Here is a 17,399-nt window from a genome sequence, read left to right on the forward strand (position 1 = left end):
TAGCCTCAGGAGAGATTTGCTGCAAGGCAATCTCCTCTGCAATCTCTTCTGCAGTGGATACAGAGCATGAGACTGCAGAATGTGAGGGTCTGGATTCCTGCATAGCGACCGCAGAAACCTGACTCCTAACATTACCCCCCTCCTAGGGCCCACCCCCTGAAACTTCCGACCCGCCAACTTGTGATTTTTAGTGGCATAGGCCTCACACTCATCCGAAGGCAAGTCTGATGTCCGGGTAGGTGACAAGGAAACCCGGGAAACGCGGAAGGCATCAGGGATGGCAAGATCGCCAGGTTTGAGAAGGGACACATGGGAGACAACGGGAGCAGAAGTTAAAGTGGGACGCCGCTGTGTGTCAGCAGGCATCGCCACTCTCCGTTTGGAGAGGCTATCCCGTGAACAAAAGGCACAGGCCCGAACATATTTTTTTACATCCCGAGCACTGTGCGGCCACCAATAAGACCCAGCCAGGAGTTTTGCGGTCTGCATATAGCCGCAGTGACCACCCCTCCTGGAAGCGTGTACCCATGCGAGAACCCTCGGCCGAAGGTGATGAGGGACAAAGGTCTTACCCGGTGGCACAGAGTTAGGCCATTGCGGGGCACTGTTGTCTGGAGCAACAGCATGTTGACAACAGTAACCGCAAATGGAGTCTTGTGCCGGACACGCCTCGAGAACGGCACGAGACACCTCCATGGGCTCAAGGGGTGGAAACTCTGGCTCGGGTGGTTCCAGAGGCTCAAAAACGTTGGGAGCTGAGGTAACCTTCCGCTTGGACTAAGCACGCTCCATACCGCGCTACGAAAAATGGATGTCAATGCGGGTGGAAATGGCAATCAGCTCCTCCAAAGTTGCGGGTGCCTCTCTGGTAGAGAGAGCATTTTTGACGTGCTCCGCCAAACCTCTCCAAAACACAGGGATAAGGGCTTTGTCAGACCACTCCAGCTCGGAAGCCAGTGTCCGAAACGAACGGCATACTCACTAACCGAGAGGAATCCCTGGATCAAAGCCAGAAGCTGAAGAGAGGTGTCGTGCATGACCCGTGGACCGAGGAAGACCTGCTTAATAGCTGTTAAAAACTGAGCAGCAGTCCGAACCTCTGGGTCACCACGCTCCCATAGTGGCGTAGCCCAATCCAACGCCTTGCCTGACAGAATGGAGACAATAAACCCCACCTTGGCCTGCTCCGTAGAGAATTGCGCAGCCAGTAGCTCCAGCTGGACAGAGCACTGGCTGATGAAACCCCTATAGGAGGCGCCATCGCCAGAAAATTTATCGGGCAATGGGAGGCGGGTAACTGTCGGCGCGTGGGAGGACATGGACATACGCATAACCGCGTCAGTGATTGCTTGCACAGCAGCTTCAGTGGATTGCGCAGCTGAGAGAGCCCTCTCAAGAGTGGCCAACCGGCCCTCAAGCTGCCGAATGCACTGCAAGAGTTGCTGCTGTTCTGCCATCACTAGCCAGATCCTGGCACTAGTATAATGTTAGGAACGGCGGAACGCACTAAAATAAAAAACTAATAAAGTGCGTTCGCCGCTCGGGGTCCACCGTGCAGTAGGTGATATAACCGCTGCTAAGTGGTGGCAGAAGCAATATGACGGTATTGTGCACAGGGTTAACCGTCACCCAAGTGCACAGAGCAATCTCTGTTAACTCACAGAGATGCCTATGAACATAAACAAAAGTGCTGAGCCTGTTAAGGTCACAAGTACTCAGAGTAGTTACACACATCGTATAAGGTCACAGGAATAGCCAAAGATGGTGGTACTAAGTCCTTCTAGACCTACCGTGTGTGTAGCGTGGCAGCCGCGAACGCTTAAGTGGGCTGCTACTGCAGCGCGACGTAGGACACTGCTGCTAAATGACAATGCTAGACCCAAGCGCAATGTCGGACGCTAGCAGCTGTGGACAATGAAGCAGAGGCGCGGTGGCGCTGGCGCTGGTACTGAACTCAATCCCTCACACAAGCTTAATATCAAAGGGTAGGGGTTTCAAATGAGTCATTCACCAGAATCATGCATTCATCGTCATTCACACAGCAGCAAGTATGGTCTATAGGCAACAATAGTCCCATAGGTAGAGGGTATGAGGGAGACAAGGGACAACCCAGCTCCAACACCCTAGCGCAAGCTCAATAACATATAATGCTTAGGAGAAGAAACACAAGAGCACGCAATAAATTCCATATAGAAAAGTGTAAATTTGTATTATTAAATAGTTTACAAAAATGGATAGCAAGAGATGTGCTCATAAACAATTAGGACAATAGATCCCATGTACCGACCAGATCCCCTCCAGATGAAGAACCAGGTGAGAGTATACTAAGAGCCTCAAATCATGTCTAAGATCTAAGTACCGCCCCAGCAAATATGAAATCCATAATCAGGGTAGCGGTGACTGGTATTACCAGTGTCAATACGCGCTAACAGCAGAGATCAAAATGCTGGTGGAAGTGAGAGATGACCATCAGATCATATCATACATCAGAATACCACCCCAGCAGATGTAGAGTGAATAGTCATAGAAGCAGTGACTGATGATAAAAGTACCAACACACACTGCTAGTGATAGTCAAAAATGCTGGTAGTAATACAGAATCAAATAGATAACAGCTCACCAGGGAGGGGAAGAGGAAGGGGTCCAGCAGTGGGGCCTCCGACGCGCGTTTCGCGACGTCCCCCGCCGCTTTATCAAGGAGGATCTCCTCCTTGATAAAGCGGCGGGGGACGTCGTGAAACGCGCGTCGGAGGCCCCACTGCTGGACCCCTTCCTCTTCCCCTCCCTGGTGAGCTGTTATCTATTTGATTCTGTATTACTACCAGCATTTTTGACTATCACTAGCAGTGTGTGTTGGTACTTTTATCATCAGTCACTGCTTCTATGACTATTCACTCTACATCTGCTGGGGTGGTATTCTGATGTATGATATGATCTGATGGTCATCTCTCACTTCCACCAGCATTTTGATCTCTGCTGTTAGCGCGTATTGACACTGGTAATACCAGTCACCGCTACCCTGATTATGGATTTCATATTTGCTGGGGCGGTACTTAGATCTTAGACATGATTTGAGGCTCTTAGTATACTCTCACCTGGTTCTTCATCTGGAGGGGATCTGGTCGGTACATGGGATCTATTGTCCTAATTGTTTATGAGCACATCTCTTGCTATCCATTTTTGTAAACTATTTAATAATAAAAATTTACACTTTTCTATATGGAATTTATTGCGTGCTCTTGTGTTTCTTCTCCTAAGCATTATAAGTATGGTCTATACTAGCGCATGGCGGAACAGCCATGAGTGCCTTTTATAGCAGCCGGGACTGTTGTGAGTTCATTTTCCCCTTCACTGTTGATGTCTGATGAACTCCCTCTACTGGTGAGGAAAGGTAGTGAAATTGATTGGGTTGGGAAGAACCTGTCACCTGAACAGGTGGAGCCTGATTGGACTCCCGGAATCACTGAGTGGATATAAGGCAGCCGACGCCCTACTGGGGTGCTGGTGATCCTTTCTGCTCTGAGCTCTTGAAAACCAGTTCAGTACCTGTCTTCTGAAAGCTAAGTTTTTGCTCTCTTATTTTTCCATGAGAATGTGTCTGTTTACTTAGTGTTTGTGTTCTGCCTGCCCTTGTTGGTTCAGGCTGAGCTCCATTTTTGTCTCTGGTCATGTTGATCTTTTGCTCAGTCTTCAGAATATACCTGAGTGCTGATATAGTGATTTTGAAGTCTAGTGACTTTAGGGCCTTTTTTTCTATCAGACGTGTTGGACATTATTTTGGCAGTATTTTTGCGGATTTGCAGCCACCATCTTTTCTGTCCTTTCCTATTTAGTTAGTTGGGCCCCATCGTTTGCATGTTGTGGGCTGTCTATTGCTTTGGGGTCTGCTCTGGGGCAGTTTAGATTTACCCTTTCTTTCTTTAGGCTTATTTAGTTCTCCGGCTGTGAACGAGGGGTCTAGGGCACCGTAGGAACCCCCCACGGCTACTGTTAGTTGTGTGATTAGGATCAGGGGTCTGCAATCCGATAGCTACCAACCTCTCCGGTTTTCTGGACTTAGCTTGTATTTTTGTTTTTTCCTCCTTCGGTGACTCATTCCTAACAGAATCACCAGCCATACCGCAGATTCTAGGGTACTCAATAGCAGGAAAGAATTGTAAAAAAAAAAGTGTCTGAATTTTTTTTTGTGTATATTTTTTCCTCTATGTCTTTGAGGCCGTAAGGGGAATTTTTTTTCTTCTCAATGGAGATGAAGCAATTGTCTGATCGTGTGGAGCAGCTCGCTGCTGAAGTGCGGGGAATTTCCGCCTATCTTGATCATTCACATGTTGCTGAACCAAAGATCCCTACTCCTGATGTGTTTTTTGGGGATCGGTCTAAATTTTTGAACTTTAAGAAAAATTGTAAATTATTTTTTGCCTTGAAGCCTAACTCATCAGGGAGCTTCGCGCAGCAGGTTAAAATTGTCATCTCTTTGCTGCTCGGTGATCCTCAGGATTGGGCGTTTTCTTTGAAACCTGATGATCCTATTCTAGCTAATGTGAACGCATTTTTTCAAGCCTTAGGGCTGTTGTATGATGAACCTAATGCTATTGATCAGGCTGAAAAGGCCCTGTTGGCATTGAGCCAGGGTCAGGATTCGGCAGAGTTGTACTGTCAAAAATTCCAAAAGTGGGCGGTCCTTACTACTTGGAATGATGGTGCCTTGGCAGCTCTCTTTTGGAAGGGTTTGTCAGAAACCGTAAAAGATACTATGGTGGGATTTCCTGTTCCCTCTGGTCTTGACGATTCTATGTCATTAGCCATTCAGGTTGATCGGTGTTTGCGTGAACGCAAGACTGCACGAGAGGTGTTGCCACCTGTTGAACAAATGTCTGAACCTATGCAATGTGATAGAGTTTTGTCTAGGGCGCAACGTCAGGAGTTCAGAAGGCGTAGTAAGCTGTGTTTTTTCTGTGGAGATGCCTCGCATATTATTTCTGTCTGCCCTAAGTGAGATAGACGTTTTGCACACACATTTGCTGTTGGTGGTGTTCAACCTAAGTTTCTTCTGGCTATTACTCTGATCTGCTCCCTGTCCACGTTTTCCACTAAGGCTTTCGTGGATTCGGGAGCAGCTCTGAACCTGATGGACTTGGATTTTGCTAAACGTTGTGGATTTCCTATGACACCTCTGCGGACGCCCATCCCTTTGAGGGGTATTGATGCTACTCCTTTGGCGAAGAATAAACCTCAGTTTTGGACCCAGGTGGTAATGCGGGTCGCCCCAGAACATCAAGAAAATTGCAGATTTTTGGTGTTGCATAATCTGCATGATACCATTGTTCTGGGGTTTCCCTGGTTACAAATCCATAATCCAGTTTTGGATTGGAAATCTGTGTCTGTGGTGAGTTGGGGTTGTCGGTGTGCCCTTAGTGATGCTCCTGTTTTCTCCATCTCTCCCCAGTCGCATGATGTTCCTGACTATTTGGCTGATTATTATGATGTATTTAGTGAGAATCAGTCTGCGTCTTTGCCTCCTCATAGGAGTTATGACTGTGCAATTGAGCTGAGCCCTGGGTGTAAATTTCCCAAGGGTCAACTTTTCAATTTATCTGTACCCGAGCATGAGGCTATGCGATCCTATATTAAGTAGTCATTGGAGAAGGGTCATATTAGACCATCCTCTTCACCCTTAGGTGCTGGGGTTTTTTTCGTGGCCAAAAAGGAGGGTTCATTAAGGCCTTGTATTGACTATCGTTCCCGCAACAAAATTACTGTTAAATATCAGTATCCGTTACCCCTGATTTCTGATCTATTCTGGTGCTTGCTGGTTTACCAAGCTTGACCTCAAGGGGGCGTATAATCTTATTCGCATTAAGCATGGGGATGAATGGAAGACAGCGTTTAATACTCCAGAGGGACATTTTGAGTACCTGGTGATGCCTTTTGGGCTCACTAATGCCCCTTCTGTCTTCCAGTGCTTCATGAATGATATTTTCCGAGACTTTGTGGATAAATTTTTGATCATCTATCTGGTTGATATTTTGATCTTTTCCAAGGATTGGGACTCTCATGCGGAACATGTTCGGACTGTGTTCCGGATTTTGAGGGAGAATTCCCTGTATGTCAAGGGATCGAAATGCCTTTTTGGGGTACAGAGGATTTCATTTTTGGGATTTATTTTGTCTCCATCAACTATTGAAATGGACCCGGCCAAGGTACAGGCCATTTAGGATTGGGTTCAGCCCACTTCTTTGATGGCCCTCCAGAAGTTTTTGGGTTTTGCTAATTTTTATCGTAAATTTATAGCTAATTTTTCTGGTATTGCCAAACCATTGACTGATTTGACCAAGAAAGGTGCTGATGTGCTGAATAGGTCTCCGGAGGCTGTTTCTTCCTTTCAGGAGCAGAAGCGAAGGTTCACTTCTGCTCCGGTTTTGCGGCAACCTGATGTCTCACTCCCGTTTCAGGTAGAGGTGGACGCTTCTGAGATTGGTGCAGGAGCTGTTTTGTCCCAAAAAGATCTGGTAACATCTAAAATGAATCCCTGTGCTTTCTTTTCCCGAAAGTTCTCCCCATCTGAACGTAACTATGATGTGGGGAATCGGGAACTGTTAGCCATGAAATGGGCATTTGAGGAGTGGAGACATTGGTTGGAGGGAGCTAAACATCAAGTCGTGGTCCTTACTGACCACAAGAATTTGATTTACCTGGAGTCGGCCAAATGCTTGAATCCTCGACAGGCTAGGTGGGCCTTGTTTTTCACACGTTTTGATTTTGTGGTCTCTTTTCTTCCGGGCACTAAGAATGTCAAGGCAGACGCCCTCGAGTTTCTTTGCTGATTCTCCTGTTGTGACCAAGCCTGCTACCATCTTAGGTGAGGGGGTAGTTCTTTCTGCCATCTCGCCCGATTTGAGACGTGCTCTGGAAGAGTTTCAGGAGGACAAACCTGAGCGTTGTCCCATTGGAAAATTGTATGTTCCTGACCAGTGGAGGAAGAGAGTGATGTCTGAATTTCATTGCTCTGCATTGGCTGGTCATCCAGGTATTTTTGGTACTAGAGATTTGGTGAGTCGGTCTTTTTGGTGGCCCTCCTTGTCTCGTGATGTCAGGAGTTTTGTGCAGTCCTGTGGGACTTGCTCCCGGTCTAAACCTTGTTCTCGCTCTAGTGGGTTGCTGATGCCTTTGCCGGTGCCCAGGAGGCCATGGACCCATATTTCAATGGATTTTATCTCTGATATGCCTGTCTCTCAGAGAATGGCTGTTATTTGGGTGATTTGTGATAGATTCTCTAAGATGGTCCATCTTGTACCACTCCCTAAGTTGCCATCTTCATCAGAGTTGGTGGCCTTGTTTTTGCAACAGGTGGTTCGCTTGCACGGGATTCCTGAGAACATTGTATCTGACAGAGGAGTTCAGTTTATTTCTAGATTTTGGAGGACTTTCTGTTCCAAGCTGGGAATTCAGTTGTCCTTCTCCTCTGCATTTCACCCTCAGACCAATGGGCAGACGGAGAGAACAAACCAGACTTTGGAGTCGTATTTGAGATGTTTTATTTCTGCTGATCAGGATGATTGGGTTTCATTTTTGCCCTTGGCCGAATTTGCTTTAAATAATAGAGCTAGTTCTGCCACTTTGATGTCACCTTTTTTTTATAAATTTGGGTTTCATCCTCGATTCTCTTCAGGGCAGGTGGAGTCTTCTGCCTGCCCAGGTGTTGACACTGTGGTGGAGAGAATGCACCAGATCTGGGACCAAGTGGTGGATAGGTTGTCTCTCTCCCAGGAAAAGGCCCAGCGGTTTTCCAACCGTCATAGGACCATTGGTCCCCAGTTTAAGGTGGGTGATATGGTTTGGTTGTCATCAAAGAATATCTCTATGAAGGTGGCTTCTCCAAAGTTTAAACCTAGATTTATTGGACCTTACAAGATTTTGGAGATTCTTAATCCTGTCTCTTGTCGATTGGCTCTTCCTGTTACATTTAAGATCCATAATGTGTTTCATAAGTCTCTGTTAAAGAGGTTTGTTGAGCCAGTAGTTCCTGTGGTGGCACCTCCTGACCCTGTATTGGTGGAAGGTAATGTGGAATATGAGGTTGAGAAGATACTGGATTCTCGCCTGGCTAGACGGAGACTCCAGTATTTGGTTAAATGGAAGGGTTATGTCCAGGAGGATAATTCTTGGGTCCCTGCATCCGATATTCATGCCGAAAGATTGGTTTGTGCTTTTCATCGGGCCCATCCTGATCGTCCTGGTGGCATGGATGAGGGTTCGGTGACCCCTCCTCAAGGGGGAGGTACTGTTGTAAGTTCATTTTCCCCTTCACCGTTGATGTCTGATGAACTCCCTCTGCTGGTGAGGAGAGATAGTGAAATTGATTGGGTTGGGAAGAACCTTTCATCTGAACAGGTGGAGCCTGATTGGACACCCGGAATCACTGAGTGGATATAAGCCAGCCGACACCCTACTGGGGTGCTGGTGATCCTTTCTGCTCTGAGCTCTTGCAAACCAGTTCAGTACCTGTCTTCTGAAAGCTAAGTTTTTGCTCTCTTATTTTTCCATGAGATTGTGTCTGTTTACTTAGTGTTTGTATATATAGGAAGGAGAGAAGTCCGGCTTTCAGGATCGCGCTGTTCCAGTCCAAAGTTCACAAGGAGTTAATCCAAGGACCAAGCAGTGATTATAACTTTCTTTTTATTCCATAAACTCTACGTGTTTCGTGTACACTTCCTCAGGAGCAAAGTTACACCTGTCTTCTGAAAGCTAAGTTTTTGCTCTCTTATTTTTCCATGAGAATGTGTCTGTTTACTTAGTGTTTGTGTTCTGCCTGCCCTTGTTGGTTCAGGCTGAGCTCCATTTTTGTCTCTGGTCAAGTTGATCTTTTGCTCAGTCTTCAGAATATACCTGAGTGCTGATATAGTGATTTTGAAGTCTAGTGACTTCAGGGCCTTTTTTTCTATCAGACGTGTTGGACATTATTTTGGCAGTATTTTTGCGGATTGCAGCCACCATCTTTTCTGTCCTTTCCTATTTAGTTAGTTGGGCCCCATCGTTTGCTCAACCTGTCTGTCTGTGTTTTCATCTGCTTTTCACCGACAATACATGTTGTGGGCTGTCTATTGCTTTGGGGTCTGCTCTGGGGCAGTTTAGATTTACCCTTTCTTTCTTTATGCTTATTTAGTTCTCCGGCTGTGAACGAGGGGTCTAGGGCACCGTAGGAACCCCCCACGGCTAATGTTAGTTGATTGAATAGGATCAGGGGTCTGCAATCCGATAGCTACCAACCTCTCCGGTTTTCTGGACTTAGCTTGTATTTTTGTTTTTTCTTCCTTCGGTGACTCATTCATAACACGGGACCTTCCGCATGCCTCCAGATCTCTGAGATGGACAAATGAGATTTGGAGCAGGACCTGAGCACATGACTCCCGATCTCCAATGGGAGATCGTCCCATGAGCATGCTCAGTAAGAGGAGAGAAGGACTTAGCCTCAGGAGAGATTTGCTGCAAGGCAATCTCCTCTGCAATCTCTTCTGCAGTGGATAAAGAGCAGGAGACTGCAGAATGTGGGGGTCTGGATTCCTGCATAGCGACCGCAGAAACCTGACTCCTAACAGCAAACTATATAACAGGAAAGAACAAGTCCTGATATAGATTTACTGAATAGTTTAATCGTAACGCAATGAATAATGCATGGATTTAGTGTCGGCAGAGCATCTTGTTGGCTTCTTCTCTAGTGGTAGCATTCCCTCCCGCATTCTGGTGTTTGAGACACCAAATTCCTATAAGTTGGCCAACATATTATAAATGGTAAGATAATTAATGAACGTCCCTTGTGTAATTTTTAGATTTAGGTGTAGAACCTTTGAATTAAGCCTTTTTACTATAAATCACTGGGTGAATGTGTTGGAAACATGGACATGCATCCAGTAGGGGTTATAGCAACTTCCTAAATGAATGGTTAAAATTGCAAAGCACTTGTAAAAGTAACTTTGCAATTTACCTTTTATTAAAAATCCTTTCCGTTCTTGAGAATGGAGGGATTTTAATCTTTTTTCGAACACTGCTTGTTGCCTAGATTACCAGCCATATCTCCAGTCTTTAAGAGGCACCCGGTTTCACTGTTTTCTATGCAGTTTGCAAGTGCTGAGCGCAGATCTGAAGTTTGCCCGATCATTGGATCAAGCCATCTTCAGTGTCACAGTGTTTTTCCGATGCTGCCAAGGTAAAAGCTGCCTCTGCTAACGGCATCGGTAAATGAACAGTTCGGACCATCAGTGCGACCATGCTGCTTGTTTGAGCAACCTTTAGCAATATATTCTGATATTCTGGATCCTGGGAGGCATAGGAGCAGTGTGCTCCTGAAGAAAGAAGATTAGACAACCTATCTGTGAGTAAAGATTCACTTTATAGGGAGCACTAAGTTGACGTAGGGCGACTTATACTCCATGAAATGCTCCCGTAAGAATTTAAATATGCAATTAGCTTCTTCAGAGAGCACGAGCACAGGAATCCTTGTGCCACCTATTGCAGGTAGCAATCCTAATAGTCAATATCATACCATTAAATTAACTTGCCACATGACTTATGGTAAGAAGCCAAACTGGAAACTCCATTTGCAGACACATGTTTGGGGTGTTTTCTCCTCATCAGTGCAAAGCAGGAGAACTGATTTGACAATCTTTTTAGCAACAGTTTGAATTTTTTTTAAGCAGAAGAACATTACAAAAAAAGCCAACACAGACTTATTAGCATCTAATTAAGCAGAGCTGATGTGTTAATGTGGACCATGTTGCAACTGTTCATATGCATGCTATTAATCTCCATGTATAAGTCCATTAGGCAGATGGCGGCTTCACACCTGTTTTCCATATCCATTTATCGATAGGGTTCACTGGTGTTTGTGAGCACAGTAGTTATGGATGGCATACTAATGCTACATTTCTGTGGGCTCCGTTGATTAGAAGCCAAGGAAAGGGCTTTAGAAAATCACAAAGATCCATTCTCTTTTATATCACTGTGTTACAGAGCGTCTTATTTTCAGTAAGGCGAAAGGGCCTTTTGTATCCCTGTGTCAAAGAGCAAACTTATTTTCGGCAAGGCAAAAAAGGAAGTAGATCAAGGTAAGCCTTCTATTCTTTGTATGATTATATGGAAACATCTAGATTTTGGAGCACACAAGGCTCTGTTCACAACCGCGTTCTCTATTGTTCTACTTGGTCATTGAGGCAGGACAACAAAAAAAAATATCACTGCTGGATTTCTCTCTTGATGGACACACTAAAAAGCACCCAATGAACCCTATTGCTTACAACATTGGTTTTCAGGTTTTCATCACATGTTCATTTTTTTGGGGCCGAATTTGCGATGGAAGCTCTGAACCAAGTCTTTAATTCAAATGTGAACACAGTCTATAAAATTTGCTTAAAAAACACAAAAGAAAAACAAAAGAATGTAACACTATTTACAAAAAAACCTTACAAAATTGGAAAATATGTTTTGTTTTTCATTTTTTTTCTTGACTAGATTTGAAGGAAGATAATTTAAGACAACGTTATTAGTCAAATTTGTAAAAAGAACATAAAAAAACATAAAATGTAAAGAATGTAAACAATGCCTAAACATATAATTATATATACCTATATGGAACAATGGTCACAACCTAGGTGTTACGTACCAACATTGTTGCATGTTTCTCCATCCGGATTTAAAGTCCAACCTTCGTAGCAGGAACATTTGACAACATTTTTGTGTTGTTCGCACACTTGACTGCATCTCAAATGCTTTGTGCAATAATCTACAATGTCGCAGGTCTTGTTATCAACACTCAGATACATTCCCTGTGGGCACGAACAAACAATTCCTCTTCCGGGAGCAACACTACACTGGTGACTGCAGCCGCCATTGTTCAAATAACATTCATCTGAAAGGAATGTAAAAGAGATAAAGTATATTCAATAGGAAAATAAGACACATTACCCAAATGTAACCGAGCAGAAAATAAAGTTTAATGAGGATTCCCATATTTGAACATCACTTCTTGCTTTGTTTTCTTTTGGCCTACATAAGTCAATTTTTTAATTTATCTTTAAAATTGTCGAAGCTTCATTTTCATGATTGAGAGGTACAAACTCTTTTAGAAATATAGGGTAAATTGGGCTGTGGAGAAAGGGGGAGCATAAAAGGTCATAACAAAGAGTTATATTATACCCCTGATTAGGAAACTGTCCATGATATTCCAAATTGAAACTCCTTCTTGTGGATCCAACAGCACTTCAATTTTCTGAATGTCGATGTTGTGCTTGAAGGGCGCTGGATGTCTCACTCAGTTAATTAGCTGAGCCAATCCCCTTCTCTGCTATAACTGTTGTAGAGACAGAATTTCAACTTTTTTTTTAATCAAGAATCATCAATTTATTTTAATCTGTGTTTTTATCTGATATTCATCCATTTCTTGGTCCGTGTCTCCATGTTCACCACCAATGTTTTTTTAGTACATTTGCAGATCGAAAAAGATGAAGGTTTCCAAGCTTCTCAACTCTTTTAGATATTGAAAAAAGGGTAACGTTAGGATTAAATTCGGGTGGCACTTGTGTTGGAATGAATGGACTATTCCCCTTCCCGACTTGTGACACCACATTGGTGTCTTGAAACTTGGTGCCTTACTGACCTGTGACACCACACAGGCATCATGGCAGGATCGCGTTTCTGCGGGTCGGGTGACCGATGTCACTGAAATGTCACCCTACCTGCAGGTACATGAGGACCTGTAGTTAAACCCAGGGAGTGGTTTTGCCCACCCCCATGGCTACGATTTCTCTGGTGACCTCTGTGTCACCTCCCAGGTCTGATTAGAGCTAGCATCCATGTGATGCTATCCCTCCAATCGTATGTGGAGGGGCGTGATGAACTATGGCTGCCCTTGCTCTTCAGCCTCATCCTGTCTGTGGAAGCTGAAGAGCAAGGTCGCTACCTGTTGCCCTACTGCCACCGTCACCGACTGATGACCGCGATCTGCCACCACTGCTGCCGCCCATCACCCCGCTGCCATCTGGTATTGACTCCCCTCTGCTGCCCTCCGCTCCCCCCGCTGTTCGATTCCACCCCTCAACCTCCACTCCCCCCACCCCAGTGATCACCCCCTGCCCCCTGCCCCATTGATCAAGCCCCATGCTGCTGCCAGCTCCTGCATCTCCTCAGCCACTAACGATTGGAGCTGATTTTCCATTCAAAAAGTAAAATGAAGTTCCTTCCCTTCCAGGCCCTGCCGTGCACCCAAACAGTGGTTTATGACCACATATGAGGTATCAATGTACTCAGGAGAAATTGCCCAACAAATTTTAGGATCCATTTTATCCTGTTCTCCATGTGAAAATGAAAAAATTGAGGCTAAAAGAACATTTTTGTTGGAAAAATTAAAATGTCCATTTTTTCCTTCCACGTTTTAGTTCCTGTGAAGCACCTGAAGGATTAATAATCTTCTTGAATGAAGTTTTGAGTAGCATGAGGGGTGCAGTTTTTGGATTGGTTCACTTTTGGGTGTTTTCTGTCATGTAGGCCCCTCAAAGGTACTTCAAATGTGAAGTGGTCATTAAAAAATGGTTTTGTAAATTTTGCTGGAAAAATGAGAAGTTGCTGATAAACTTTGAACCCTTTTAACTTCCTAACAAATTTTTTTTTCCAAAAATTGTGCTGGTGTAAAGCAGACTTGTGGGAAATGTTATTTGTTAACTATTTTGTGTCACATTACTCTGGTTTAACGGAATAAAAATTCAAACTTTGAAAATTCCGAAATTTTCAAACTTTTCGCCAAATTTCTGATTTTTTCACACATAAACGCAAAAATTATCGACCTAAGTTTACCACTAACATGAAGCCCAATATGTAATGAAAAAACAATCTCAGAATCGCTAGGAACCATTGAAGCCTTCCTGAGTTATTACCTCATAAATGGACACTGGTCAGAATTGCCAAAAATGGCCAAAATAGGCTGGGTGGTGAAGGGGTTAATAAAAAATTTAGTTCATAGTTAAATGAAAATTGGGCATTTTTCAGCTTTTATTTCCGAGCCGATATTCCTTAAAAAAGGATGCATGTTATAAAGCTCATAGAATATTATGAGCATGTGTCCTATCCGTAAAAAAAAAGGCAAAAACCCAGATATCTAAATGAAGAAAAAAAAGGAATAAAAAAAAATTTTTTTGATAACATTTAGTAATTTCAAGATAAAGCTGACTATCTACAGTATATCAGGCCACATCTGGCCTTTTGGCTTTTCCGGTGCAGTGCAGCTCACGGACTGGTAATAGTGGCATACCACATAAGTGGCTCACCCCTTTGCCTGGCGTCTCAATATCAGCAGTGTCTGCATCCTAAAAATGCAGATACCACTGCACAAATTGGTATAATGATGAGCAAAATTAAGTTTGTTCTGCCCTCCGCAACATTTATGGCCTCTCATGTGGCCCCTTGGTGAAATTAATTGCCAACCTTAGATCTAGACCAATGAAACATTTGATTCTTCATCTTTCATCTCTGGTACATGATTCTATTACACTACTAAAAACTTTTTCATATAGAGCAATAATTGAACTTTCCCTTCATTAGGCCTCCACTATGGATTGATAAATCTGTATGCGTGAACAAGGCCATTTTAAAGGTTTGTTTACTTTTTCACATTCTAGAAAGTTATGGAAGGAATGGTCTAATCTGATGATAATCTATAAAGTGTCTCGGTTCCTCTTTCCATACTTTTGTGAGGGATTGATTTCAAATTCCCCTTTTAGTGATGTCCACCCATCTCTGTCTTAGTCTTTGTGGTGGCGTCCTTTTGTTTAACTATTAAAGATATATTTGTATTGCCATCACACGTTTTTGTATCATTTAGTATTTTTTAATTGTGTCATTTTTCCTAGTTTTCTTTTAGTCTCTACCTTGCCGGTTATTCATCCTTTGGAGTTTGGGCTTGATACGATGCAGCATCACTCAACGCTTAAGTAAAGCCTATGATGTCTACGTATGATGCCATTCAGTATCTAAGCAGAGTTAAAGGCGTCTACATTTGGACAGGAAGACTACTTTTGCCTTTTTTCTTTTTCTTTCTTTCTTTTTGTTTTTCAGCCCTTTACACATATTTTATAATTTTTGTATTATTTTTTTATTTTTTCATTATTATTTATTATTATTTGGTTGTTGTTTTTTATCCTTTATTTTTTCACTTATATTGTCACTTTATTCTGATTCAAGTGTATTGTTATAACAGTGCACTTTTTTGTGATTTGAATATATTATTGTGCACAGTCACTTTATATATGCACGATTGCACTTTATATGGTTATATGATATGTAACTACTCTGTTTACATTGCTATATGATATGTAACTAATTTGTTTATATTACACTTTTGTGTCTTATTGAGCACTTGATCACTCCAGCCCTTTTATATTTTGGGCTGTATTAATATTGCATCTCCTATGTTGTTATTGGCTGACATTTATTCTCCCCAATATGGTTGCCGCTATGATCTTCTTCTTAATGGCGGTGGTGGTGCACACGCGTGGTTTGCCTCGCAAGCCTCCTGTTCTCCTCTGTGGCTATCTAAGCCAGTTCGGTGCGCATGTCTCTGACGGCAGCAGGTGGATTTCCACCTACCTGCGTGCTGGTTGCTGATGGCCACGGAGGTGGGAGGAAACTTTTCTGGCGTGTGACGTCATCGGCGCATGCGCCCGGTATACCGGCATTGATTGGAACCTTTATATATAATCTCAGGGACATGATGCTTATCTGCACCCCTTTTGAGAAAGCACCTAATGCGAAACGTGCGTCAGGGGGTTACAGGGAGGCACACAGATACACCAGCGACCATGGGTAAGCGGCATTTATACTATTATATATGGGCATATTGATTTGGTTACCACTATGTATTATTTGATTGTTCATCTGCCCGTTTTCTTGTATACAGACATTGTGTAAGACTTGCCCTTTTATCTTTTAACGTGGATGTGTATAATTATGATCTTTGGCCGCAGCGTTACTGTGTATACCCCTGTATCGGCCGCAGTATTTCTTCCTTTTCTCCTTCTATAAAGGCCTTTTTATTGGCATGTGTATCTTTTTACTTGTGGATTAATAAAGTATAAATTGCTTTTTACACTTGATGGTGTTTTTTTGCTCCATTTCTGTCCTGGCTTACAAAGTGTCTCGGTAGTCCTGTTTTATGAGCTTTGGTCTGCTGTTCACATGATGATGGGAATTTATCAGGTAAATCAAAATGATGGTGTCATAAAGCTTGGGTGATCTCTACTACTTACCGTATATTTCTTCAACTTATTCTATTTTTTTCACGATAATTGCAGGTGAAACCAATGGGCTGTTATTAGTCGGCCAAGTTATAGTTTCCTGATTGTAGTTTCCAGATTTCCTGGCGAGTGGCGCTCATGTGAGTTTTAACATCTGGAAATTTTTTTGTAATTTTGTGCTTGAATTTCATTGATATTTTGCTTTCCATGATTGTCTTCATTGTTCCTCCGTATGGTCATCCTCTTTCTTTCTTTGACTTTTATGGCCATTTAAATTCTCTTCTCTCTCTCTCTTCAGAACAAATGAGCAGGATCTTCTCATAATACAATAGAGTTCCATTCTGGTAGGCTCCGATTCATCAAAGCTTTTACTCCAGAACTCTGGAGTAAACATTCTTGAAAGAGAATAAAATTTTGATGCAACGCAGGCTACATTAACATTTTTAGACTTTTAGTCTTTTCATGTAATTTTCGACCAGCTCTGACAAAGTGGAGCTGTGGCCGGACAGGGGAGTGATTGGGTGTGGTGAATGCTGCTCATTAAATTCATGACAAGCGGTGGTGCACCATATGCCACATATCTTCCTCCAATTTCTGACTGCACTAAGATTTGTGTTGAGCACCTCTTAATAAATCAGAAGCATCTGACTCCAGCACACCTCCTTATCAAGGAGAGTATGAAAAATGACAATTTTGTTGAATTGGGGCCAAAGTCTTAAACAACACGAACCGTGATATTTTTACATGCCCAAGATGTCACATGAAGATATTAGAAAAGTTCCTGATTCCATCAGAAGCTGAATGTTGGAGTTATTCAATGCTTTAAGGGGACAATGTACTGATCTCTCAATGTCATATAAAAGAATCACATGGCAACACAGCAATTGCTTATAGCTTAGTGATATATAAATTACATTTGTAGACTCCAACCTCAAGGCTTAGTCATCTGTAGGAGACCTTAATGCAATTGGAACCATCAGCTGCTGTTGGTAAATCCATAGTAAATGTTCTTTATTAGAGATGAGCGAACCCTAACAGTAGCGTTCAGGGTCCGTACCGAACATCTAGTGTTAGAGCATGGTTCCAGAACATGGATTTTGGGTTTGGCTCCCCGGACATCAT

The 17,399-nt window shown here is 43.2% G+C and overlaps 1 protein-coding gene across 1 annotated transcript in view; it reads right to left on the bottom strand.

The window, feature by feature from the left end:
* Positions 1–17,399, bottom strand: part of LRP1B (LDL receptor related protein 1B) — a 1,871,059-nt gene that overhangs the window by 619,994 nt on the left and 1,233,666 nt on the right. Inside the window, exon 23 of the mRNA XM_073545568.1 lies at positions 11,657–11,902. Coding sequence (XP_073401669.1) covers positions 11,657–11,902 — 246 coding nt within the window. The remainder of the gene's footprint in view (positions 1–11,656; positions 11,903–17,399) is intronic.

This window comes from Dendrobates tinctorius, unplaced genomic scaffold (assembly GCF_039654945.1).
Source record: "Dendrobates tinctorius isolate UK_male_01 unplaced genomic scaffold, ASM3965494v1 ptg000143l, whole genome shotgun sequence".
In the NCBI taxonomy this organism is placed as follows: Eukaryota; Metazoa; Chordata; class Amphibia; order Anura; family Dendrobatidae; genus Dendrobates; species Dendrobates tinctorius.